This window comes from Gopherus flavomarginatus, chromosome 20 (assembly GCF_025201925.1).
Source record: "Gopherus flavomarginatus isolate rGopFla2 chromosome 20, rGopFla2.mat.asm, whole genome shotgun sequence".
Classification (NCBI taxonomy): Eukaryota; Metazoa; Chordata; order Testudines; family Testudinidae; genus Gopherus; species Gopherus flavomarginatus.
This window is the reverse complement of record NC_066636.1, coordinates 1,203,842-1,229,852: the sequence shown is the minus strand read 5'-3', so window position 1 is coordinate 1,229,852 and position 26,011 is coordinate 1,203,842. Positions and strand designations below refer to the sequence as shown.

The window sequence follows — 26,011 nt, the reverse complement described above, 5'->3', positions numbered from 1 at the left end:
GGACCAGTGCTGCCAGCGCTCATGAGTGGAATCATTTTCCTTAAAGCCCCAGCTCCTGGAGTCAGGTGGGTCTTGGCTGGTTTCAGCCTTAAAGAGAAAGGAAGCTTTGAACCCTCGTGGCTGTGGAGAAAGCTACAAAATGTGACCCCCGGGCACCCTAATGACTCAAAGATCAGACAACAAATAACAAGCCCCCCAGATCTCTTATCTTTACATAATCTCGTGATTTTAAAGCCAATCTTATGATTTCTGGGGAGGCTGACTTGCGATTAAGGATATGATTCTGTCACAGGTGGAGGTCACAAATTCTGGGACTTTCCGGGACCTCCAGGATATCTTTGGGGGCCAGGCTGGAGCAGCTGTCAGACCTGGAGCAGTGGCCACCAGAGCCTGTGTCTGGCAGCCAGTCCTGGGGCGGCTGGAGCAGTGGCCAGGGTTGGGTCAGCCCCCCTGGGCCTGGAGCAGTGGGGCGGTGGGAGCAGCTGCAAGCCCTGGCAATGGTCTCGCTGTGTTTGCCCACCCCCTGCCCCAGGGTATTTTTAGTAACAGGGACACTCCTCTCCGGCTAGATCTGAAAAGCCACCCAGCAGAAATGCCCCGGGACGGGGTGGGCTGGACAAATTCAGACTGGAAACCAGGCGTCCGTTTGTACCAGGGAGGGGAATGAACCATGGGAAGAATTTCCTGAGAAGCACGTTGGAATCTCCATCACGGACAGTTCTTAAATCAAGCTGGGCTGGTCCTCCGACAGATCCACTCTCGGGTTAGTGTGGGGCAGGCCTCTGGCCTGTGGGACACAGGAGGTCAGTCCAGGTGTTCACCGTGGGGTCTTCTGGCTTTGGGGTCTATGATCTATGAATGGGGGACATGGCACCCCTGGCATGGGGGGCACAGAGCTGCTGGCATGGCAGGGGTGGGCAGGTGGCACCCAGGGAGCACGCGGGAGGGGACAGAGGGACGCCAGGAGCCCCGTGAGTGGGATGAGCTGAGCTGGTACAAGCTACACAGGGTGTGACCCAGGGAATTCAGACCGTTAATACAGGGAACTGAGGCGCTGGTGAAAAGCCCCTGGCCAGTCGGGTTCAGGATCACAAGCCCTTGTCACACATCTCAGGACTAACCGAGATCCCAGCGCGGGCGCAGCCGTTACAGGCCCTGCTGGGAAAAGCCTCATGGAGGACGCTGCGCAGGCAGACGGGTTCGGTGAATGTTCCTGCCCTGGGTCGGAAGGAGGTGGCCGAGGGATTTGGCTCTAGCAGCTGTACCCGGCTTTCTGTTAAGTACCAGCTGCTAAAGTTACACATCTGGAAATCGGCAGGGCTGGGTAGGGAAGAGTAGCAGAAGAATTGGCCGAGGGCTCCCTGCACCACTGAGGTTGATGTGTAACAAACCTTGGCACATACAGGAGGTCCCAGGGGATCTGAGAAAGCTCTTTCAGCAATATTAAAAGGGTGGACGGGGTGACCCGGGAACCCAGGGCAGTAAAACCCCTGTGGGAAGGGAGTCAGCCAGCTGGGGGGTCTGGGCGGGGGAGGGTAGTGTTTAACCTGTGCTTTCTGGGGTGGTGCTGCCCCTATTCCCCACAGCTTAGAGAGAAACGCAGCCCAGACCTAGTGCAGGAACAACGCTGATTTCCCGGCATCGGCTCCCATCACACGAAGGGCAGCTGCTGTCCTGACCGCTTCCAGTTTCTGTTTGACACAAAGCTGTTTGCACTGCCAGCCAGTTTTAGACTCATTGAGTTTAACGTCAAGGGGCCCAACGTGATTGTCTCGTCTGACCCTTGGCACCTCGCAGGGCCCAGAACCTCCCCCCCCTCCCCCGTAACAGACCCCAACCTCTGACTGACTCACCGAGGGCCCCAAATCACGGGTTACAGACAGAGTGACAGAGACTCCACCACGGACACAAGTTCAAACCTGCCAGTGACCTGGGCCCCAGTGCAGAGAAAGGTGAACCCCCCCACCCCAGGTCTCTGCCAATCTGTCCTGGGGCAGACCTCCCCCCCGCCAGCCCCGAGTCTGGCTTTAAGCGAACACTTAACATCGCTGGCGATTTTTCGCTGCTCGTGGTTTTGCGACGGCTTAACAGGAAAGGGTGCACACCGCACTCGCAAGTCCAAGGGAGCAGCACAACAGGAAGCTGTTCGGGGGGTGCCATGGGCTGCCCCCCTCCCCGTGGAGCAGGAGCTGCTGCTGGCTGGGGAAGGCCAAGCCATGGCCGGGGCCGCGTCCAGGCTGGAGTGGCAGGACGGGCCAGTGCGGCACCGAACGTGGGCCAGGAAGTTTTCCACACACAAGAGGAGGCCCGGGACGCTTTGGCCACCTCGGAAGCTGGAACTTGCTAAGAGCGAGGAGCTGCCTGAGATGTCAGCTGGAGAAGGAAGTTCAAGGCAGGCAGCCGCCCGGGGGAGGCAGGGAACCGATCAGCGGACCTGGGCAAGGCTGAACAAAGACCAAGTTTTCGACCACACCCTCCGAGCTCACCCCTTATATCGGATGCCACCTGCTTTTGCTTTTGCTTTTGCTTTTGCTTTTCGCTCAACCCCAGGGAGAGGCAGGAAGCCACAGTGCAGAGCGACAACGCGTAGGACTTGTCCCTACATCTGAGAGAGAGGCTGGGTGGCTAAAGAAGGTAAGTGCTCAGCCTCCGGCTTGTCCCACCGCACCCCAGGACATTATCAGCACGACTTTACCCTGGAAAGGTTTGCTGGCGATGTGGCGTCGGTACATCAGGTCAGAGTGTGGGGGGAATCGCCCCCCTACTGACAGACCTGTGCCAGCCAAATTCCCAGTATGGACGCAGCTCTAGCAGCAAACGTTTCAGGCTGTCCGGGTACAAGAACTCGTTGGCTGGAAGAAGCCATGTCCCCACCAGCAGCGTTTGCCAGTGGAGCCCTTCTGTGCAGAGAAGGATTTATCCGCAGCGCCATTGTTCATGGCTGAAGATCCTTTTCACGGCACATGGGGGAACCGGACTGTCCATCATTATCTTGCAAAGCGAGTCTGGTGGAACAGAAGCTAGAGGAGAGGCAGGGAAGGTCCTGGAGGAGAGTCAGGTCCATCCATGGCTATTAGCCAACATGGTCAGCGATACGACCCCCTGCTTGGGGCCACCCTGGACTTCTGACGGCCAGACGCTAGGAGGGGAAGATGGGGGTGGGTCTCTTCAAATTGCCCTGTTCTATGCATGTCCCCTGAAGCTCTGGCTTGGGCCACTGTCAGAAGACAGGACACTGGGCGAGATGGACCATTGGTCTGGCCCGGTCTGGCTGCTTTTATGTTCTTAACCTGAGCTGCCTGGGCCATGAGAGCCGGGGGCATAGCTGTGGGAGAGCCTGGTAGGTCATATGGAGATTGGTCATGGGAAGGGTGAGACGAGCTGGACGGAAAAGAGAGGGGAGGAAAGGTAGCGGAGTTTCATGTCAACTTACTAGGAAGGGAACTGGAGCTAACACTGGGGGTTGAGGGGCTGGGACTCTTGGGTTCCTTTTCCAGCTCTGGAGGGGGCTGGGATCTTGTGGTTAGCTCAGCTTGGGGGCTGGAAGCCCAAATTCCGGAGTTCTGTTCCCAGCTCAGTAACGAATCTTCAACAATTCCACTTCTGACGCCGGTGCCTTAGTTTCTCTCTGTGTTGAAGAGAAGAGCAAAGCCACCGGGGACTGGGAGGGTGAATTGTTGTGTGTGAAAAACTTTCAGCCCCTCAGACGAGACGAGCAAAGTGTCATTAGTGATAATGAAACTGACTGAGGTAGAAACATAAGAAATAATATTCGAGAGGAAATAACAGGGAGATTCTCGGTATAACTCTGGGGTTTGTGATGCGGTAGGTCGTGGGGGTGGGGCCCCACTGCACGAAGCATCTTGAGAAGCGGAAAGTGGGTGTTTGCCACAGACAAGGGCAGAAATATGTTACAGGAACGCGCTGCACAAGAGACGTCGGGACAGGTGTCAATCGCTAGTGCACAGTGAACGCGCCAGGAGATGGCGTTGCAAATCTCTATTGTGCATTAAAGCTGCTTGTTTCAGAGCCGAGCCAGTAATTGATTTGTCAGGGCAGTGGCTGAAAATCACAAAACCGCCTCTTTTCGGGTCGACACCAGATGCAAATGGAAAAACGAAAAATGATTCATTTGGGGTCAATTGAAATGTTTTATTTGGCCTCCGATTCTTTTATTTTCATTTTTTCCTGGTTTTTTAAAATCCTTGTGGTTCATTTTAAATTTCAAAAGAAATTCAAAACGGTTCATTCAGGAAATGTCAGAGGGAAACGTTTCGACTTTCAAACCAAATATTTTCCCTCCGAACTGTTCCGCACCTCGGGGGGTTCAGCTGCAGACCCTGGCAGGAATTTCTGCTGGAGGTGCAGACCCCTTGGGAGCTGTGGAGCAGAGGTCGGGACCACTGAGCTAGTGACAGGGGCAGGGCTTCCTCCCGCCTCGGCGCAGGGTGTCGGCCTAGGTGACCTCTGGAGCGTGGGCGGTGGGGATGAAAAGCCAGGGAGACGCTGCCTCCCCCAGCTGCTGCGGCCGCTGACCCCCGGTTGCACGGTTTGGTGGCGAAGGTTTTGCATTATTATGCACCATGCAGGCACATCCTGCATGAGGCATAGCAAACGAATCCGGATGAGAGGGGAAGGGTGGCTGCGGCTGGCCCGGGGCTCCTCCGGGTGGGGTGGGGGCTCCAGTACTTCAGAGGGAATGAACAGAACAGGGCAATTATCCAGTGATCCAGCCCCTGGCATCCAGCCCCAGCTTCTGGCACTCAGAGGTTTAGGGACACCCAGAGCATGAGGTTGCATCTCTGACCATCTTGGCTCATAGCCATTGACGGACCTGTCCTCCAGGAACTTGGCTAATTCTTTTTTCAACCCCGTTATACTTCTGGGTTCACAACATCCCCCAGCAGGGAGTTCCACAGGCTGACGGCGCTGTGTGAAGAAATGCTGCCTTCTGTTTGTTTTAAATCTGCTGCCTGTTAATTTCATTGGGTGACCCCAGGTTTTTGTCATGTGAAGGGGGAAATAACACTTCCCTTGTCACTGTCTCCACACCAGTCACAATTGTGGAGCCCTCTGTCACGTCCCCCGGATACTGGAAGGGGCACAAGGGTATAATTACCCCAGGAAATTCTGGGCAGGCGAGCCCACCTGCAGCCTGGATAGAGACTGTCTGAATATGCCAGGGAAGGTCTCTCCCAGCCTCTGTGTGTGCTGCTGGTGTCGCTGCCTGTGCATCACTAGATCCAATCTAAGCGACTTTGTCAACATATTCAACCCAGCCCAGCCCAGGCGGGCCCCTCTTATTCAGCACAGGACGTTGGGTCAGTGCTTGACCATCGAGTCACTGGTTATTGGTTGTGGGCAAATTATGAGTGATCAATGAATCCTGATCGGATCACCTGAAAGGGCATTTTTTAGCGACTAAATGATTGGCCTGTAAAGTTTGGCCCCACTCCAGCTGTTGTGCCTGGGCAAGCAGCTCTGTGCACCGGAGCCAGCGCCTCGGTGTTATCACTGCCGGCGTTACTGCCTCCCACGGTCTCTCTGCCGCTCCCTCTCTTTAGACCATGGCCATGGAAGGGCCCGTGTGCCTGGTGGGGAACGGCGCCGACGGGCAGCTGGAGGTGAAGCCCGCGGCACTGGAGATCCTGTCTGGCGTGGCCCAGCCCGTGGTGGTGGTGGCCATCGTGGGGCTGTACCGCACCGGCAAGTCTTATCTCATGAACTCCTTGGCCGGGAAGCAGAGAGGTGAGAGGTTTCCCAGCCCCCTTCCCATGGACCCGGGCTGAAGCCGGGAGCGAGGGGGCAGGTGCAGCCGGGTGCTGGGTCTCTACCCCATCTCCTCTCTCCCCAGGGTTCTCGCTGGGCTCCACGGTGCAGTCGCACACCAAGGGCATCTGGATGTGGTGCCTGCCCCATCCGCGCCGGGCCAGCCACACGCTGGTGCTGCTGGACACTGAGGGGCTGGGCGACGTGGAGAAGGTGAGCGGGGGGCAGGGGGCTGGGGGAAAGGGCCGTGTGGCCCTTGCCTGGGGAGCAGATTCTGAGATCCCCAAGGCCAGAGGGACCCTGTGACCGTCTAGCCTGGCCCCCCTGGATATTACTGGCTGGATTCCAGCCCCCCAGGAATTCCTGAAAGGGATCGAGAGGATCAGCCGCCTTCATTTCCACACTGCCTGGGAAGGAGACTCCCCTGTGTCCCTGGGCCAGCTGCTCCCAGGGTTCGTTCCCCTCCCCGGGCAAAACTGGGGCCTGAGTCCCAGGCTGAATTTGCTGCACTTAGTCACCCTGATTTAAGGTTCTGCAGGCCAGTTGGACATGTTAACGGTTTTGGAAGGGCTCTTTCTATACGTCTACAATATAGAACTAAACTATTGGTGTCTGCAAAGTACATAAGGTTTCAAAATGTTTAAGAAACTTCATTTAAAATTGAATTAAAATGCAGAGCCAGGATCAAGGGCCAGGACCCGGGCAATGTGAGTGCCACTGATAATCAGCTCGCGTGCTGCCTTCAGCTCCTGTGTCACAGATTGCCAACCCCTGCTCCAAAGCCTTCCCTGGGCCCAGCTGAGCAGCGGGAGTCCTGGCCTCGCTCGCTCTGGCGCAGGGCTTCGAACCCTCGAATCATCCTTGGGGCTCTGCTCCGGCCCCTCCCCAATGTATCACCAGCTGTCAGGGATGGCTGGGCCCAGAACTGGGCACACGTCCAGCATGTCACCTTCAGGCCAAGCCCAGAGGGGAGATCCCCTCCCTGCTCCCACTGGAGAGCCCCCGTTTGGGATCCCAGGCCGGCGCTAGCACGGGCGGCTGGTGCGCTCAGCCCCGGAGCAGCCCCCTCTCACCCTGTGCTGGGCACCCGGCCTCGTGCTTCAGATCCAACCCCCCCTCGCTGCCCAGGGCGACACCAAGAACGACGTGTGGATCTTCGCGCTGGCCGTGCTGCTCAGCAGCACCCTGGTCTACAACAGCAAAGGGACCATCGACCAGTACGCCATGGAGCAGCTGCAGTATCCTTGTCGTGGGGTGGCCATGGGGGCCATGAGGCTGGGGGCTATGGGAGTGGTCCCTGGGGGATGTGGGGCTGGGGCTGCTGGGGGGTGGCCATGGGGGATATGGGTTAGAGGCTCCTGGGGGGTGGCCTGTGGGGGATGTGGGGCTGGGACTCCTGGGGAATGGTCCCCGGGGGATGTGGGGCTGGGGCTGCTGGGGGGTGGCCCTGGGGGATGTGGGTTAGAGGCTCCTGGGGGGTGGCCCCTGGGGGACGTGGGGCTGGGGGCTCTGGGAGGTGGCCCTGGGGGATGTGGGTTAGAGGATCCTGGGGATGTGGGGCTGGGGGCTCTAGGAGGTGGCCCTGGGGGATGTGGGGCTGGGAAAGGCCCCTGGGGGGGACCTGGTGCTGGGGTTCCTGGGGGGTGGCCCCCGGGGGATTTGGGGCTGGGACTCCTGGGGAATGGTCCCTGGGGGACGTGGGGCTAGGGCTCCTGGGGAATAGTCCCTGGGGGGGCCTAGCGCTAGGGCTCCTGGGGGGTGGCCCGAGGGGATTTGGGGCTGGGATCCCCCCATTCAGTCCCACGCCGGCTGGTAGCACCCCGGCCTGGCCCCCGTTTGAGCCCTCAGCCCCCGGCCCAGCTTCGTGTCGGAGCTGACGGAGCACATCAAGGTGAAGGCGCAGAGAGGGGACGACGCAGAGGAGGACACCGAGTTCGTCCGGTTCTTCCCCAGCTTCGTGTGGGCCGTGCGGGATTTCACGCTGGAGCTGAGGATCGAGGGGCAGCTGGTGACGGAGGATCAGTATCTGGAGCACGCGCTGGCCCTGAGGAAAGGTGAGCTGGGGTCAGCTGTGTGCAGGAGGGGCCCATCACCCCTGGTATCCTGCCTCCCCCCCCGAGATCAGACCCATGGGCCCATCTACCCCGGCGTCCCGGCCCCTGGCACTGAGGGCCAGGCCCAGTCGTAGCCCAGGAGCCCAGTGCTGCACAAACAGAGCAAAGATACAGGCCCTGCCCCCATGAGCCGACGGCATAAGAGACACGCGGCCCAGATAGACAGACGGGGGGTGCCCGGGGACACAGGGACAATACAGGGCAATATAGCTGTGAACGTTCCCTGGCCGGGCCCACACGGGACAGTGTTATCTGGGAGCTCCGCAGCCACGGCTGGGTACCGCACAGGTCCCTGCGTTCCCCCTCCCCACACACACACCCCTAGCGCCGGTTGGGAGAGATGTAACCCTTCTGCCGGGTGGATCCAGCAGCAGCCAGGGCCGGGTTCAGTAGCTAGGTGCTCCTTTCCATCGATACAACACAGAACCAGCTCGAGCCCCCACCCAGTGCCCTGGGAAAATCACACCCCACCCCTGCGCGACTCTGAGAGGTGATACTTCCCCACTGGCAAGGACAGCCTCTGAGCATAGAAAAGACCCTTTTAATGAAAGGAAGGAAGTCGCCCGACATTAATTAAGGAAAATTCCACCAGCCAGATCCACTGCCATCTGAACACGTGCTCTGACTGGCAGGGCTGGCTTTAGGAGGTGCGTGGCCCAATTCAAACAGTTTCGACGGGGCCCCGGCAGGGATGACTAAAAAAAAAACCAAACCAGAACAACAACAAAAAACACCTGTAGAAAAACACATGGGGCTTGTATTCACCAGGCGGTGCTCTGAGTCTTTGGCGGCACTTCGGCGGTGGGTCCTTCACTCGCTCCAGGTCTTTGGCGGCACCAAAGGACCCGCCACCGAAGTGCCACCGAAGACCCAGAGAAAGTGAAGGACCCGCCACCGAAGTGCGGCTGGAGATCCGAAGCGCTGCTAGGTGAGTAAAAATTAAAAAGACGCCTCTAGCTAGGGAAGGGATTCTCACTGGGTGCGGGGCCCTCTTAGGTGTGGGGCCCAATTCGGGGGAATTGGTGGAATTGGCCTAAAGCTGGCCCTGCTGACTGGGCACCCCACCACCCGCCCGTTCTGCCCAGCCCTCAGTCACCTGCTGCTGCTTCCTGCCCCTCGGCTGGTCAGTCTCTTAGGGATTTTTCGCTCTAAGCAGGCTGGGTGAAAACAGGTCCCATCACAACAGATTTCAGCTCTGCCTGAGCATTTGAAATAAGAAGGAGTCTCCTAATGAAGCCTATTTAGCTGTGTCTGAATGCAGGGGGGAGGAACAGGTTAAACCAGGCCAGGGAAGGGTAGGAAGAGTCCAGACCTCTTGGCTGGAACACCTGCTGCCCCTCCTCTTACTGTCACAGGGCTCTGGCATTTGAGCCCCTGGCTTAACGGGGTTCTCTCAGCCTAGGGTGACCCCCTCATTTGGGGCAGGTTAAGCACAGGTTCTGCACCCCTTTATTCGTACAACACTGATAACATTTCCCCACCCTGCATTCACTACTAAAGTGATTTGTAACCCAACACCGCTGCTGTGCTGGATACCTAGGCAGGGTAGGTGTGTTCATGGAAATACAGTTTGCTCCTGAAGTCTCCCCCCTCCCTCCCCACTAGCTCTCGAGGACAATTCATTCAGAGCCCGCTTACAAGGCGTAGTCACAGCCGACCGTCTGGGTTTGGTGAACCCTGCGGATTAAGGCTCCATGTTGCAGGTTCCGGTTGGGTTTGTTGATTTGGGAAGAAAATAAATAATAAAAAAATCCAAAAATCTGGATTTTTTTTCTTTTGGTTATAAACAACTTTTGGTTCCAAAATCTCCATTTGACTTTATTCAGCGTCCCGACTCCAGACATGTTTAAAAATGGCCATAATTAAAACACCACGTTTCCTTCAGCTCCAAAGTCAGGTTTTCTCAGCTTTTCAGTTTTCCAGAACTTTTCATTTTCCACCTGACCTCAGCCAAATTTTCCCCTGATGTTTGGAAGCTGCCAACAATCCAAAACTCCTTTCTTTGCCCAGTGCTGAGTGTAGCCTCCTGCTTCTGCTTGGCTCTCCAGGTAACAGCAAGAAGGTGATGGACTACAACCTGCCACGGCAGTGCATCCGCAGCTTCTTCCCCACCCGCAAGTGCTTCGTGTTTGTCCAGCCGGTGTCGCGGCAGGAGATGGGCCAGCTGGATTCGCTGCCCACCAGCGCCCTGGACCCGCAGTTCCTGGAGCAGACCCGCCGGTTCTGTGACTACGTCTTCCAGTGCTCAAACATCAAGACGGTCAAAGGAGGGATTCCGGTCAACGGGCGAAGTACGTCAGCCCCACGGCTGCTCGGGGAAGACGCAGGCCGATGGCTTTGCTGGGTGCTCTTGCACCTGGCCTCGTAGCAGAGATGGAAGCAGGGGTCGTCCTGCATTCAGGGATCCTGGGAGCCGCCCAACTTCAGATTTGCATGGACGACGCACACCTGCCTTGGCAATCTGTGGGTAAAACGGCTCCAGCCCCGTCCCAGCTCTGGAGAAAGACCCCAGGGAGCCCTGCTGGCATTACCCACCAGCGGGCAGGTCTGACGGGTGCCCCCACTGGGCTAACCCACCAGGGAGAGGAGCTCGTTCTGGGCCCAGCTACGGAGCCCTGGCTCTGCTCAGAGGACGCTCGCTCCGAGCCTCTAACAGTTCGAATCCCAGATGAGCCCCGTTGGACTGGGGTCTGCAGAGCTAAAAGCAGGAACTCTGTGTCTGCGACCAGAATAACCCCTATCCCCCAGGCATCGGCACAAAGGAGAATCTGGGACACGGTCCCCTGTGGAGTCCCTGGGGTGCCAGGTGCTGTACAAATATACAGTCCCCTCCCCCCAGCTCTTAACCCTCCCCCTTCCCTTGCCCAGGGTTCGGTGCCTTAGTCCAGAGCTACGTGGACACCATCCGCAGCGGGCAAGTGCCCTGCCTGGACAATGCTGTGACCACCATGGCTGCCATCGAGAATGAGGCGGCCCTCAGGGAGGCACTGGCTCACTACGTGGCTGGGATGGAAGGGCTGCAGCTGCCGGTGGAGCTGAGTGAGCTCTCGGCAGCGCACGGGATGTGCGAGGCGGACGCCCTGCAGCTTTTCATGCAGCGCTCCTTCAAGGACGAGGAGCAGGGCTTCCAGAAGCAGCTGGTGGTAGGTGGGGGCATCCCGAACCGGGCCCAGCAGCAAGAGAATTGCTGGGATGGATCTGCACTGCGGGAAGCCCCCTGGGCACCAGTGGTGGGTCAGGGCCCCTTTGTGCCAGGCGCTGTAGGAAAACCTGCTCCCTGCTCCGGGGACCGTCCAATCCCCAGGTGACCTGATAGGCCAATGGACCATTGGCACTTCCAGTCCTCCAACTGGCCAATGGATCGCTGACCCTCCTAACCCCCGATTGGCCAGTGGACCATTGGCCTCTGTTCCCCTGATTGGCCAGTGACCCATTGACCCGCTGATCCCCCGAGTGGCCAGTGAGCCTTCGGCTCTCCCGTTCCCCGCTTGGCCAGCGACCCACAGTCGGGTGCAGGCGTCAGCCAGGGGAGGCAGGAGGGCACCTCAATCCAGCCCCAGTCGTTGCTCTGCGACGAAGTTTCTCCCTTTCCGTGCCCAGGCCGGGATCACAGAGCAATACGCAAACATCCTAGCAGAAAACGAGGCCGTTTCAGAGCAGACCTGCCATGTCCTGCTGGAGGAGCTCTCGGCCGCCATGCAGCAGAAACTCAGCACCGGGCTTTACTCCCAGCCTGGCGGGTACCAGGCCTACGACAGGGACCAGAACCAGGTGGTGGAGAATTACCGGGCCAAGCCCAACAAAGGGGTCAAGGTGAGTGTCTGAAATTAGCCCCCCCGTCTAGGCCTGGCAGTTACAGGAGCGAGCGCAGCTCCAGGCGGAGGAGCTGGATTCTGCTCCGGCTTGTACCTCACCCGCAGAGCTGGTGCCTAAACCCCAGCGGCTGAGTCAGGCTTCCCCGCTTCGCTGAGGACAAAGCAGAGGAGCAACGGCAGGGAAAGGCCATGGGGTAACCAGGGTCTGACCGTGACCTGCAGAGTCACTGTGGCCCCTGGTGATGCCCCAGCTGGATCCTGATCCCATGTGGGGAGTTTGTGGAGCTGGAAAAGTCCCACAAAGGCCCTCGGTCATGGAGCTGCTTTTCTGAGCAGGATGGTGCTGTGGGCGAATTCCCCCCAGGATCCTATCCTGCTCTGCCTGGGCCCAGTCCGGATCTTTCCATTGACTGGGCTTCAGATCAGGCCCTGTATGAACAGCAACGGGGCCCTGTATGAAATGACACCACATGCATCATAGGTTCATCGATTCTCAGCCCACTAGGGACCCCTGTGATCAGCGGGTCCGACCTCCTGCACAGCACATGGCGTAGGACGTCCCTGAAGTGATTCCTGTTTGAAGGAGAGCAGATCTCACAGAGAAACACCCCACATTCCCCTGTGGGTGACAGTGTTGGCCTTGCGCGCAGGCAGCTCCTCTCGACCCGGTCGCTTGCTTTCTAACCCCGGGCTCTGGCACACCACGGGGAAGCCCCCACCAAAGCATCGATTTTCCTCTCCCAAATGAGGCTGCGGAGAGGAGGGATCAGCCCCTGTGCTGCTGCAGCTCAGCTCCCATCTCCCCACTCCTGACTCCGGCCCCTGCGATCCTCCATCTTCATGGGGGGGACATTTTGCGCAGAGGCAGAATAAAGTCCCCTGTGAGACATATGCCCCTGAGAAAGGAGGGGGCTCATTAGCATATTGATTGGAGCTCATGAATAACCCAGCTCTTGGCCATCTCTGGTCCCAGGCGGAGGAGGCTCTGGAGCAGTTCCTGGCCAGTAAGAAGGCGGAGGCGGAGGCTGTGCTGAAGGCCGACAACCTGCTGACTGAGGCGGAGAAGCACGTGGCCGGTGAGACCCCACAAACAAGCCTCTGCTCCCTTTTCTTTGCAGCAGAAGCAGTTTCCATCACTGCAGCGTGTCTGTGCAGCGCCTGGCGCCGTGGGGCCCTGGGTCGGGATTGTGGCTCGTAGGTGCTATGGCCAAGCAGACTGCAAATAATACCAGGGTCACATGCTGCAGAGCGTCTGTCGGCCAAACTCATTGCACCCACCAGGAGCTACCCGCATGCCCCCCCCCAGCAAACTCCCTGGGTGCTCCCTCTCAGCCCCCTTTATTTTAGAGACTCTCTGCAACCCCCTGCCCCTCCTCCCATGCCAGGTGCTCTGAATGCCCCCCACACCCCATTTCCCCAGGGCTCTGTGGGTCCCCATCCAAACTGCCCTTCGAGCCGTGGTTAGGTGGGTCCCATGCTGAGATGCTGGTGTCAGGGACTGGCTCCCTAGTTGTCCACCCCTGTCTCATGCCAACCGAGTCAGGGGTGCGGGTTTGCGTGGTGCCTGGGAGCTGCTCCAAGTGGTTGGGGGAGGGGTTGTGCCTCTATTTCCCCCTTTCTTTCCCCCCCCCCCGAAAGAGGAGAAGCAGAAGGCAGAGCTGCTGGAGCAGCAGCGGAAGGCGGCGGAGGAGAAGCAGCTGCAGACAGAGCAGCTGATGAAGGACCAGGAGCGCAGCCACCAGGAGAACGTGAAGCAGCTGGAGGCCAAGGTGGCGGAGGAGCTGGCCAGTGCCCGGCAGGAGGCAGAGCGGGCACTGCAGAGCAAGCTGAAGGAGCAGGAGGCCATGCTGCAGAAGGGCTTCGCGGAGAAAGCCAGGCTGATGAAGGACGAGATCTCAGGCCTCCGGCAGGAAATCAGCTTCGCCAACAGGACTGAATCTTTGTCAGACCTTTTGGGCACCATCAGGGAGGGACTGAGAGCCGTCGCCAATGTGTCAGGTTATCTGAGATCCAGGCACCAGCGGGGGAAAGGGAAAAGTAACCCAAGTAAAACCCCGAGACCAAAGTAGCCGGGCCCCTGTGGGGTCCCCCCCGGGCGGCAAGTCCCACAAACGCTGCTTCTCTGCACAATCGAAAGCTTCTGCTGACTAATTCCTGTGATCTCCCAGATCCCACAGCTACTAACACAGGGCCCGGAGCTGTCTGCAAAAGGAAATCACAGGGCACCTGGGTTTTGTCCCCAGCTCTAGGAGGAGAGCAGGGTCTAGTGGTCAGAGCAGGTGGGCTGGGAGCCAGGATGCCTGGGTTCTGTCCCCATCTCCTGCACTGTAATTCTGTGAACCTTTGTGCTGATCACATCACTGTTCCGTGCCTCAGTTTCCCCATTGTGAAATGAGGATCTTCCCTCTGGGTGCAGAGGACGAAGGGTTGTTTGTCTGTTAGGTGCTGAGCGGATGGTGCTCTCTACACGCAGTGTTAACACAGGGATCTCCAGTGACTGGCTCCAATTTCCCTGCATGCCCCTACGACCATGTAAATGCAGTCCCGCTCCCAGGGCTCCCCCCGGCCGGTGCTGTAATGGGGCTGCCGGGTGTCTAGAATCATAGAACCATAGACTACCAGGGTTGAAAGGGACCTCAGGAGGTATCTAGTCCAACCCCCTGCTCAAAGCAGGACCAATCCCCAATTAAATCATCCCAGCCAGGCTTTGTCAAGCTAGGTCTTAAAAACCTCTAAGGAAGGAGATTCCACCCCCTCCCTAGGTAACCCATTCCAGTGCTTCACCAAAGCATCAGTGCTTCCAGTGCTTCTAGGGCGAGGCAGCTGTGGGGATGTCGCCTTTCCCCAGCTCAGCATGCTGAGAGCTGGGTCATTATCCCCCCATCTGTAACAGGAAGGGCTGGCAGGTGGCTGCAAGCTCCAACACCTGTATCTCCCTGCGCAGGGAGACTCTGCGCCCTGGAGCCCGGGTCAGAATTAAACAGGTTTGCATGAGCTGGAGCAGCCTGTCCCAGTGTCTGTATTAACAACAGCTCCTGAGTTGATCATGGTCAATCTCCCTCCACCTGCAAATCCAAGAAAACACAGAGCCGGAGGGGCTATTTCTCTTCTCTGCAGAACCACACAGCTGTCCCATGAGGCTTTGCAGCATTAGCTCCCCCTCGCATATAGACAGATATTGATATGGAGAAGATCCTAGAATCAGAACTAAATGGAAGGAGCAATGAAGCACCTTCATGGAGTGAGATAGCAGGATACTACAGAAGCCGCTGTCCAAGGCACTAGGCCACAGGCCGAGGCTAGCGCTAAAATTAAAGGCAGGTAGTTTCCCTGGTTGCAAAGGCAGTGGCGGAGGTTTGGGCTGATGTGTCTGTGGGTGTTTAGCGCAGAAGATCCAGGAGAAAGGGAGAAAAGCAATGGGGAGCTAGCGTGACCCCGAGCTGGAAGCAAAGGGACAGCTTCTTGGGCACAGATCTGGCTGGAGAGGCACGCGGGGGATGTCTGAGCAAGGAAACTGCCCACTATTGTCCGTCTCCACTGCGGCCCGGGCAGCAGGCCTGGGTGGGCGTTCGTAGTACAGACGCAGGATTGCACCCAAGACCAGACCTGACTCGTGGCTTCGATTTCTCCTTCTCCTGGAAACACCCTGCAAAGCCCAACTATCAGCAACGCCCACGGGCCCCGAGGGGTGGCAGCAGCTTTCTGAACGGCAGCCGGCCCGGCTGTGGGGAGAATCCAGCACCTCCCTTGGGAGTGTGTTCCCGGGGCTAATCACCCGCCCGGTTAACTAGATTGGCCTATTTCCAGCTGGAACGTGTCTGGCTTTCGCTCCCAGCTGGCAGTTCTCGTTCTGCCTTCGCCACCCGCTCACAGAGCCCTTCGGTGCCTGGGAGATTCTCCCCGCGGCCGGCCTGACACCCCGGGATCAAGTCACCCGGGCCCCCTCCTTCTGAGCGAGCTCTGAGCCTTTGCTCAGATGCCATTTTCCCCTCCTGAGTTCAAACAGCCAGCGTGTTGGGGAGACAGGCAGGGCCTCTGCGGGGCGTCAGACGGCAGGACACCCACTCCTGAGCAGGGGCGGGGCAGAGTCTGGGCATTTAACTCAAACTGCTTTGACCAGCGCACCCCGAATGTGCACCAGGGACTCCGTGCTGCAGAGCCGGGCGCGGGCACTGCCGGGCCTGCCGAAACAGCTGCTTTTAGCTGTGTGTGTGTGTGTGTGTGTGTGTGTGTGTGTGTGTGTGTGTGCCGCCCCCTGCTGGAGGGGCTGAGCCCTGCTCTGTGTGTGTGTGTGTGTCTGTCTGTCTGTCTGCCGCCCCCTGCTGGAGGGGCTGAGCCCTGCTCTGTGTGTGTGTGTGTGTGTGTGTGTGTGTCCCTGCCACCCCCTGCTGGAGGGGCTGAGCCCTGCTCTGTGTGTGTGTGTGTGTGTGTGTGTGTGTGTGTGTGTGTGTGTCCCTGCCGCCCCCTGCTGGAGGGGCTGAGCCCTGCTCTGTGTGTGTGTGTGTGTGTGTGTGTGTGTGTGTGTGTGTGCCGCCCCCTGCTGGAGGGGCTGAGCCCTGCTCTGTGTGTGTGTGTGTGTGTGTGTGTGTGTGTGCCGACCCCTGCTGGAGGGGCTGAGCCCTGCTCTGTGTGTGTGTGTGTGTGTGTGTGTGTGTGTGTGTGTGTGCTGCCCCCTGCTGGAGGGGCTGAGCCCTGCTCTGTGTGTGTGTGTGTGTGTGTGTGTGTGTGTGTGTGTGTGTCCCTGCCGCCCCCTGCTGGAGGGGCTGAGCCCTGCTGTGTGTGTGTGTGTGTGTGTGTGTGTGTGTGTGTGTGTGTGTGTGTGTCCCTGCCGCCCCCTGCTGGAGGGGCTGAGCCCTGCTCTGTGTGTGTGTGTGTCCCTGCCACCCCCTGCTGGAGGGGCTGAGCCCTGCTCTGTGTGTGTGTGTGTCCCTGCCACCCCCTGCTGGAGGGGCTGAGCCCTGCTCTCTGTGTGTGTGTGTGTGTGTGTGTGTGTGTGTGTGTGTGTGTGTGTGTGTCCCTGCTGCCCCCTGCTGGAGGGGTTGAGCCCTGCTCTGTGTGTGTGTGTGTGTGTGTGTGTCCCTGCCACCCCCTGCTGGAGGGGCTGAGCCCTGCTGTGGGGTGGGTGGGTGTGTGTGTGTGTGTGTGTGTGTGTGTGTGTGTCCCTGCCGCCCCCTGCTGGAGAGGCTGAGCCCTGCTCTGTGTATATATATGTGTGTGTGTGTCCCTGATGGCCGCTGCTGGAAGGGCAGAGCCCAGCTCTGTGCGCGTGTGTGTGTGTGTGTGTCCCTGCCGCCCCCTGCTGGAGGGGACGAGCCTGGCTGGGGGGGGGGAACATGTGCAAGACCATCTACCAGCACAATGAAATAACAGTATCTGTTGTGGTTGCAAGTTGTCGGTTCACTCCAGCTGCTGGCCTGCAGGTGGCCAGGGGCATCTCTGACCCCCTTGCCCCTTGAGACACTTTGGGACTGATTTTTCATACTCAACAGGTGCTGTGGGGGCTCAGGTCCCCCCCCCAACCAGGCTGATGGAGCAAAGTGCCAAAGGGATTTAGGCACCCAGTGGGATGCTCCGCCTGGCCTGAGGCGGTTGGGGCCAAACGCCCATTGATCTCGCTGGCCATGCCAGGGCAGACCCGGCCCAGGCAGTTCGTACCAGGCTGCATTCGCTTTAAATCCTTGGGTGGGTTCCTGGGCCTGCTGGCAGGTGGGGCCCTGTAAGGAAGCGTGAAACCCGAGTCAGCCTGCAGCGAGACAGCCTGGCCCAGGGGTGGGTAAACATTTTGGCCCGAGGGCCAAATCTGGGAATAGAAATTGTATGGAGGAGCCATGAATGCTCACGAAACTGGAATTGGGATGCGGGAGGGGATGAGGGCTCTGGTTGGGGGAGTGGGCTCCAGGGTGGGGCCAGAAATGAGGAGTTCAGGGTGTGGGAAGGGGCTCTGGGCTAGGGCAAGGGGTTGGGGTGCGGGAAGGGATGCAGGCTCCAAGTGGGGGTGCGGGCTCTGGGGTGGAGCTGGGGATGAGAGATTTGGGGTACAGGAGGGGGCTCCAGGCTGGGATCAAGGGGTTCAAAGGGTGGGAGGGGGATTATTGAGGTTACATTCTACAGATCCCTGTGCAGTGCCAGACGGGCTAATTCTGGGGTCCCACTCCAGCAAGGGCGCAAGGTGGGGGAGCGGGGAAATGGGCTGTTCGTGAGCGACTTCGGTAAAGCACTCGGGCAGCGGAGTTCGGTGTGTGGCGCCTCCTGCTGTCGTGTTGGGTGATAACAGGGCCCAGTGAGGTTGGCTGATGGGAGAGGACTGCCCAGCTGGGGGTCAGAGCCCACAGCGGTTCCACAGCTCCCAGGCTGCACCCCAGGGTGACAGCCCATCACGCCCACTGTCAAGGCTGAGAGCAGGGCCTGGAGGAGGCCTGTGGGGCCCCCTGGCTGACCCAGCTTAGCCCTTCAGCTCCATTTCCGCCTCGGAGCGCTTCTCCTCCGTGTCCACCTCCAGGCACTTCATCGGCAGGAAGAAATTCCTGTCTTCCGCAGGTAGAGCTTGGTTCAGGTTAAGGGCGTCCCTCCAGCTCGGCGCCTGGATCCCGTAGGGGAGGGCTGACCATTTCCTCCAGGGGGATCTCCAGTCCCCCATCCCCTCCCTGCATTTCTGTCACAGAGCTGGATGTCTGGGCTTGATCTGGGTCTGTCTTCTCCCGGACGTGCCGCTTTGGGAAGAGCGGTTGCTCTAGGGTTTCGGTGCCCAACCACGACCTCATGCACAGGGCTGCCCTACTCTAGCCCAGCTATTTCGTTGCCACCAAGCTCAAAGAAATTAAACTGCTTGTTGGACTCGCTGGCTTTGCAGGCTGAACCCTTTGCAGAACTGTTCCTCCTCAGGCAGCAAAGCCAAGAAAAGAAAGAAAAAAACCTCCCTGGCTTTGCAGGTTGCCAAAAGGAAACGTGTGTCCTTTCCAAATCCTGAGGTCTGTGCTTCTGGTTCAAAATGATCCCACTATTGCCACCGTGTCAAGGCTGATTCCCACTCCGGCACTTCGAGTGCAGAAGGTGGGGGCCTGTAAGGACTCTAAAAATTAATAATGGCCACTCCAGGCTGGTATTAAACTCTCAAGGTATTAAACTCTCTGGCCTTGGCTTGGTAGATGCTGCCACCACCCAAGTGCAGAACCCGTTGGAGAGCCCAGGAAGGCGCACTTGGGAATTCCTTCCTGGGGGGGACCCTCAAGGCCTTTCACTCCCCCCTCTGGGAAGAGCTGAGAAAGAAAAGAAAAGAAATCAGCTGTTGCCACCAGCTAATTAAATAAAGTGCACAAACCTCTTAGACACACAAATCCAATTCTGTTCTTAAAAAAGATACATTTTATTAATATAAAATCAAAGAAAGAAAATTCATCTGGGAACTCAGGAATTTGCTAGTTTTTAAAAGCATAACTACAAGGGTTAAGGACCAAGAATCGTTTTCTGGGGGTGCAGCTTAAAGGTTACAAGCAAAGCAAGAGCACTGGGGTTAGCACAGGAGAGTCCACGAGCCATGAAGAAATAAAAGGGATGAACCTGATTGCATCGTCCTAGACCAGAGGTCGGCAACCTTTCAGGAGTGCTGTGCCGAGTCTTCATTCATTCACTCTAATTTAAGGTTTCCCTGGCCAGTCATACATTTTAACATTCTTAGAAGGTCTCTTTCTACAAGTCTATAATATGTAACTAAACTATTGTTGTATGTAAAGTAAATAAGGTTTTTAAAATGTTTAAGAAGCTTCATTTAAAATTAAATAAAATGCAGAGCCCCCCGGACCGGTGGCCAGAACCCAGGCAGCGTGAGTGCCACCGAAAATCAGCTCACGTGCCGCCTTCGGCCCGTGTGCCATAGGTTGCCAACCCCTGTCCTAGATGTTCCCTGAGCTACTCACATATCTGGGGTTCAATGAGTAGTTTCTAGGTGTGATACCAGGGACTTTTCATACCTGCCTCCAGCTTCTTACAGCATCAATGGGCCTTGGCCCCTTTCCCCGGGAGAACAACAAGAGACAGACCAAAGGGGAGTCTTTGTTCAATTTTTAAAAGTTTGAGCCTTCCCATTGGCTCTTTTGGCCGGCTGCCCACACCCGCCTTCGGTCATGGCGAGGCCCCTTTCCCAGCGAGCCGCTTCTCATCTTCTGAGCCACTTCCCGAGCTCAGCACCCTCCCCAAAGCCTGTCCTGCTGGGTGCCATGTCCTTTGAATTTGTTCTTTTCAAGGCCTTCCCATGGCTGCTACACCCAGCTAGTTGCAACAGGGGGCAGCAGGGACCAGTGCTGCCGATGCTCATGAGTGGAATCGTTTTCCTTAAAGCCCCAGCTCCTGGAGTCAGGTGGGCCTGGGCTGGTTTCAGCCTTAAAGAGAAAGGAAGCTTTGAACCCTCGGGGCTGTGGAGAAAGCTACAAAATGTGACCCCTGGGCACCCTAATGACGCAAAGATCAGACAGCAAATAACAAGCCCCCAGATCTCATATCTTTACATGATCTCGTGATTTTAAAACCAATCTCATGATTTCTGAGGACCCTGACTCGCAATTAAGGATACGATTCTGTTGCAGGCGGAGGTCACAAATTCCAGGACTTTCCAGGACCTCCAGGATGTCTTTGGGGGCAGGGCTGGAGCAGCTGTCAGACCCAGAGCAGTGGCCAGAGTTGGGTCAGCACCCCTGGGCCTGGAGCAGTGGGGCGGCGGGAGCAGCTTCAATTCCCGGCAATGCTCTCACAGGATGTGACCCAGGGAATTCAGACCGTTAATACAGGGAACTGAGGCGCCAGTGAAAAGCCCCTGGCCAGTCAGGTTCAGGACCACAAGCCCTTGTCACACAGCTCAGGACTAACCAAGATCCCAGCACAGGCGCAGCCGTTACAGGCCCGGCTGGGAAAAGCCTCACGAGGGACGCGGCCAAGGCAGACGGGTTCGGTGAATGTTCCTGCCCTGGGTCAGAAGGCAGTGGGTCGAAACATTCGGCTCTAGCAGCTGTACCCGGCTTTCTGTTCGGCCAGTGACTGGGGGGGATGTTAAATACCAGATGCTAAAGTTACACATCTCTAAATCGGCAGGACCAGGTACCCTGTACGGAAGAGTTGCAAAAGAATTGGCCAAGGAGCTCCCTGAACCATTGATGTTGATATGCAACAAATCTTGGCATTCAAAGGAGGTCCCAGAGGACTGGAAAAAGCTCTTATACCAGTATTTAAAAAGAGTGGAGAGGGCGACCCAGGGAACCCTGGGCAGTAAAACCCCTGCAGGAGGGGGTCAGCCCTGTGCGGGAGAGGAGGGTCCTGTTTACTCCTCACTTTCTGGGGTGGTGCCGCCCCTTTTCCCCACAGTTTAGCGTGAAACACAAGACGAGCTTTGTGTCGGCGTGGTGCTGAATTCCCAGCGTCAGCTCCTGTGACACAAAGAGCAGCTGCTGGCCTGGCCGCTTTCAGTTTCCATTTGACACAGGGGGAGGGGGTTTCGGGCCCAGCCACTTGCCCATGCCCAAACTCCGTCACCTGGAATCTAGTCTGCCCATTTTCAGCAGAAAGGAGAAGCTGTTCAAGGGAATCAGCGTCCCAGCTCCGAGACAGCGAAGAGGAGGAGCCAGTGGTCTGTGTGCAGCACGGCAGAGGGACACGAGCTGTGCTAATACGGGTGGCTAATAGATCACGTAACAGACTGGGAAAGAAAAGGGATCAGTAGGGTGCTTCTAATTCACATGCAGCCCCACTGGAAAGCCAGAGACCCACACATCCAGCTCTGCTCTCCGGCACTTCCTAGTCACCACCCCCAGCTAAGCTCCCTACCACAAGCTGCCCCAGTAGCAAATTGCTGAGACACAACATTGGTGTATAGGGTGAGACCCGGTGGGCAGCTGCCTTTCAATCAAGATAAGTATCTAAGAAGCAATTAAGCTCCTTTTATGGAACCAGACAGCTGAAACTAAAGAAGCCACCACCCAAACTGTGGGACACATACAAAGCCTGTTAGGAATCCGAGCTATATTGGTGAAGTTTTTGGTGGAGGGATGTGTGTGTTTGAGGGGAAGGTGTGGCAGAGAAACAGCAGAATCACCACTGAAGCAGACACAGAAGGAAGACAGCAAGCCCCAGAGATGTGCTTCTAACATGACCCTGAAAAAGAGAGACCTTTTGGGCAGAGTGCTGTCTGGAAAGAGGCTTGAGATGTAAGTAAAACAACCTGCCTCTTGCTGTGTTCTGGGGAACAGGACTTCATAAATAAAGACATAGCAAGGAAGTGCCTGACCCATCAGTAATGTCCCTCCCCGTAACAGAAACAACAAGTGAGACCCCAAATATGGCCAGGCACTCAGGCTACCGTTGGTGTGAAGAGTGAGATCCATTCTCCAGGAGGAGACTCAAGATTCCCCTGTTTGGCCAGGGTCGCGTGAGCCGTTTGATCCTGGTGCAGGGCCAGATTACCAGTGGCCTGGCAGCTGACAGGGAACTCACCTCTTCTCCTAATGGCATGATCATTTCCCACCCTGCAGAGGCCAGTTTTATATTGTCCATTGCTGTCTTCGAAGGGCTGCTTGTCTGGCCCAGGGACGAAAGAGGAAGCGACCAGCCCCCTGCATAGACCATCAGACCTGGAGGGCCCAGAAAACGCCTCCCAGAGTCCTAACCCTCCGCTCCTTTCTCCCCCTTCCAGTGCTCAGCGTTTTGGACACAACACCCCGCGGGAACGTGCCCTGCCTGGAGGACGCCGTGACACTGCTGGCGGCTCTGAAGAACGAGGCGGCCGTCACAGAAGCATTAGGCTCACTACATGCCTGAGATGGAGACGCGGGTGACATTCCCGGTGGCCATGGTGGAGCTCTTGGAGCCTTACGGCAGAAGCCTGGTGGCCGCACTGCAGCTTTTCATGCCGGGCTCCTCCAAGGCTGAGAAGCCACAGTCTCAGCAGGAGCTCGTGGTAACGTACAGTCACCGCTCGTGTCTTCCAGCTCTAGAGGTCCCTGGTTCGATCCTCCGTGGCAGCCATGCCAGGGCCAGTCTAGGATCGAAAGCGCTGTGAGCTCCAGGTGAGCTTGGCTTGAGCTGGAGGAGTAAGTTACCCACTGGCGAAGGGACTAGAAATGCCAGGACTGTGTCCTCTCCTGCAGGGCAGGGGCCAGCCTGACGCTATAGGCCAGAGCAGAGAGGCGGCTGCGGAGAACAGAAATGAGTTTTTTCCTTTTGTGGGCTAGGCCGGGTTAGCAGAAAACTTTGGCAAAGTCTCCAGCAGAAGTGAAGCATCTCCAGGGAGCTTTGCCTTGTGCTGCGGGAGGAGCTCTCGGCCGCTGTGCAGAAGCAGCACCTGCGGCTCCGAAGTTGACCTCCGAGACCAGAGCCGCGGGGTGGAGAATTTCGGGGTCCAGGTGAGTGGCTGACAACCCTTCACTGGAAAGGGGGCAGGTGGACGGAATGGGGGGCCAGGGGGCCATAGCCCCGTCCCTTTGAACAGGAAGGGGGTGAAGCGGGTGCGAGGCCTCCGGGGCAAGGGAAGTGCAGGGGGCAGGGGCACGGTTCGGGCACTGGTGGCCCCACACTCTTAAGGACCTTCCCTCGCCCCTGTAGCCACAGCAGTGCTTTCCTTCCTCATCCCCCCCAGGTTTGTTTTCAAACGCCAGCAACGGCCCTTGCTCCCTTGCTAAGAGGAAACGTGTTTTAGTGGGAGATAAGGTAAATTAGCATATTCATGAGTGCTCATGAATAATTCAACACCATGTGATCTCTTCTTCCCAGGCAGAAGAGGTACTGGACCAGTTCCTGGCCAGTAAAAGGCGGTGGCAGATGCCATCCTAAGAGCAGAGCAGGAGAAAGCCAGTCCAGTGCTCGAGTCTGGAGGATTCCCAATTGAACCAGACCTAAACATTCCCTAATTTCCGCAGACTGCTGAGAAAAAATGGGTCAGTGCCATGAAGAGAGGCTGTTCTTTAGCAGCACAGAAGCAGAGACTCACACCCCATTGCATGGTGACAGTGCTGGTGACATCCCCCCCCCCACAGGAATAAATGGGTCCGTGTGTCCCTAGCTTTACGGTCACTGACCTACGTGGCTCACCAGAATTTGGGGTCTTGTGGGTTGTTCCACTTGGGAGGGGAAATTGAGGCTGGAGTGTGGTGCCTTTGGGGCAATCCCGTTCATTTACCAAGCATGGACCAAGTCCAATTTTCCTGAACACAGGATGACTCAGAAAAGAGGGCCCCCCTTCCCACCCCCCACAGAAAGGATGTGGACGAATTGGAGAGAGTCCAGCGGAGGGCAACAGAAATGATCAGGGGGCTGGGACACATGACTTATGAGGAGAGGCTGAGAGAACTGGGATTGTTTAGTCTGCAGAAAGAAGAGTGAGGGGGGATTTGATCGCTGCTTTCAACTACCTGAAGGGGGTTCCCAAGAGGATGGAGCTCGGCTGTTCTCAGTGGTGGCAGAAGACAGAACAAGGAGCAATGGTCTCAAGTTGCAGTGGGGGAGGTCTAGGTTGGATATTAGGAAAAACTGTTTCACTAGGAGGGTGGTGAAGCACTGGAATGGGTTCCCTAGGGAGGTGGTGGAATTTCCTTCCTTAGAGGTTTTTAAGGTCAGGCTTGACAAAGCCCTGGCTGGGATGATTTAGTTGGTGTTGGTCCTGCTTTGAGCAGGGGGTTGGGCTAGATACCTCCTGAGGTCCCTTCCAACCCTAATCTTCTGTGATTCTATGATTCTAACAGGAGACAGTTTCCTTGCTCACAATTCGAAGCCTCTTCCAGCCAGTATTGTGCCCAAAAGCTCCCTCTCTGGGCTTCTCTCAGGGTTGTGCTATCAGTTGCGTGTTCAGGCTGCATCTCGCTTTCTTTTGCCGTGTCTTACACGCAGACTTTTAAGCCAAAGCAACATTCAGTGACACCCTCCGCCCAGATGTTTGCAATGTCTGTGAGTTGCTTGAGGCAATGACTGGTGCTTATCTGTCTCCTGCAGCTTATCTGAAAGAAAGGGTAACAGTTAAACCTCTAATAACATGCTAAAAAACCCTGCAGCTGGAATGAAGAGATTAAACACTCCAGTGTGTGTGTGTGAGAGAGCGAGAGCTCCCCATCACTTACCCTCCATTCAGTCTCTTAGGGGTCGCCGACCCAGTCTTTTCCACCCATGTGACATTCACTTACTATAAATCAATACTGCGCTGGATTTAAATCTCTCTTCATCCTTGAATTATGTGCTGCCCGTCGCAAGGCAGCCTAGCGCGTGTGAACTGTGCGGAATAGACTCAACTACCGTGAAGGAGACACAAAAACCAAGCAAACCTCAGGAAGATTTAAAAGAAAAATAGGGGGAGAAAATATTCTTGTTTAATGTAAGGCCCCCCAGGAACTAATGGTGCGAGATTCCTGTAGCAACTTCAAAACACTGCTCACTTGTACAGGGAAAAAATCAAAACCGGAATTAGTTCTGGAGTAAGATTTTTCAAAAGCATCTAAATGATTTAGGGGCCTATTTTGATAACCCCAGCCCAGAGTCTGATAAAATCCAGCCAACCGGCAATCGCTCTCAGGGCCAGACCAATCCATCAAACCACTACAGGCAACATGCCCCATGCAGATAGGTCTCGGGGCTTAGTCCTAAGCGTTACATCATCATTGTACATAGTCTGAACCCCTGGTCAGGACGCCACAGCGATAACACGTCAATGTTTAGCTCCTTAGCTAAGCTCCACACAGGAGGATCTCTGGAGATGGTTAGAGATTGTCGCTCCTTTGAGCCCAGGGGTTTGCCAGAATTCCCCACCTTGCAGGTTTCAGAGTAGCAGCCGTGTTAGTCTGTATCCACAAAAAGAACAGGAGGACTTGGGGCACCTTAGAGACTAACAGATTTATTTCAGCATGAGCTTTCATGAGCTACAGCTCACTTCTTCGGATGCACAGAATGGAGCACACAGACAGGAGATATTTGTACACACAGAGAACATGAAAAGGTGGAAGTGTGCATACCAACAGGAAGAGTCTAACGAATTGAGATGAGCTATCGTCAGCAGGAGAAAAAACACTTTGGAAGTGATATTCTGTGGTGTCATCTTGCTTATTTATAAAGGATTTTCACAGGGGCCTGGCAGGAGCAGGAAGTTCCCTTTCTCAGAAATCCCCACGCCTGCATCTCCAGCAGGCTCTGTGCCCAAGAAAATCTCTTCATGTCGAACTCCCTACGGCAGCTAGGGTGACCATGTTGTACAGACAAAACTACACAGGATCGTTTTAGGGGTCAAGCCAAAGATGCCACATTTATTATGATCTATAACTACTAGCAAATACCTTAATACTTATACACATA

The 26,011-nt window shown here is 56.7% G+C and overlaps 1 protein-coding gene and 1 long non-coding RNA gene across 3 annotated transcripts; both read left to right on the top strand.

The window, feature by feature from the left end:
- Positions 1-1,009: 1,009 nt before the first annotated feature.
- Positions 1,010-20,758, top strand: LOC127038133 (uncharacterized). The gene is made up of 2 exons (XR_007770589.1): positions 1,010-1,080; positions 20,517-20,758. It is a non-coding gene; the product is annotated as an uncharacterized LOC127038133 (long non-coding RNA).
- LOC127038116 (guanylate-binding protein 1-like) lies at positions 2,157-14,173 on the top strand. Of its 2 annotated transcripts, XM_050930541.1 has the most exons (10): positions 2,157-2,634; positions 5,565-5,748; positions 5,855-5,982; positions 6,898-7,007; positions 7,630-7,823; positions 9,932-10,174; positions 10,752-11,026; positions 11,484-11,696; positions 12,672-12,774; positions 13,337-14,173. In XM_050930541.1, the coding sequence occupies exons 2-10, from the start codon at positions 5,568-5,570 to the stop codon at positions 13,765-13,767; spliced, it is 1,878 nt and encodes a 625-aa protein (XP_050786498.1). In that variant the 5' UTR covers positions 2,157-2,634; positions 5,565-5,567; the 3' UTR covers positions 13,768-14,173. The 2 variants fall into 2 exon arrangements, with proteins under 2 accessions (XP_050786498.1, XP_050786499.1); XM_050930542.1 differs by lacking the exon at positions 5,565-5,748 and having other exon boundaries at positions 2,162-2,634.
- Positions 20,759-26,011: the final 5,253 nt, after the last annotated feature.

Coding starts and splice junctions, on each gene's coding strand:
- LOC127038116 (XM_050930541.1), top strand. CDS start 5,568: ATGGCCATGGAAGGGCCCGTGTGCCTGGTGGGGAACGGCGCCGACGGG. Junction 7,008..7,629: donor TACGCCATGGAGCAGCTGCA/GTATCCTTGTCG, acceptor CCCCCGGCCCAG/CTTCGTGTCGGAGCTGACGG. Junction 12,775..13,336: donor GGCGGAGAAGCACGTGGCCG/GTGAGACCCCAC, acceptor CCCCCCCGAAAG/AGGAGAAGCAGAAGGCAGAG.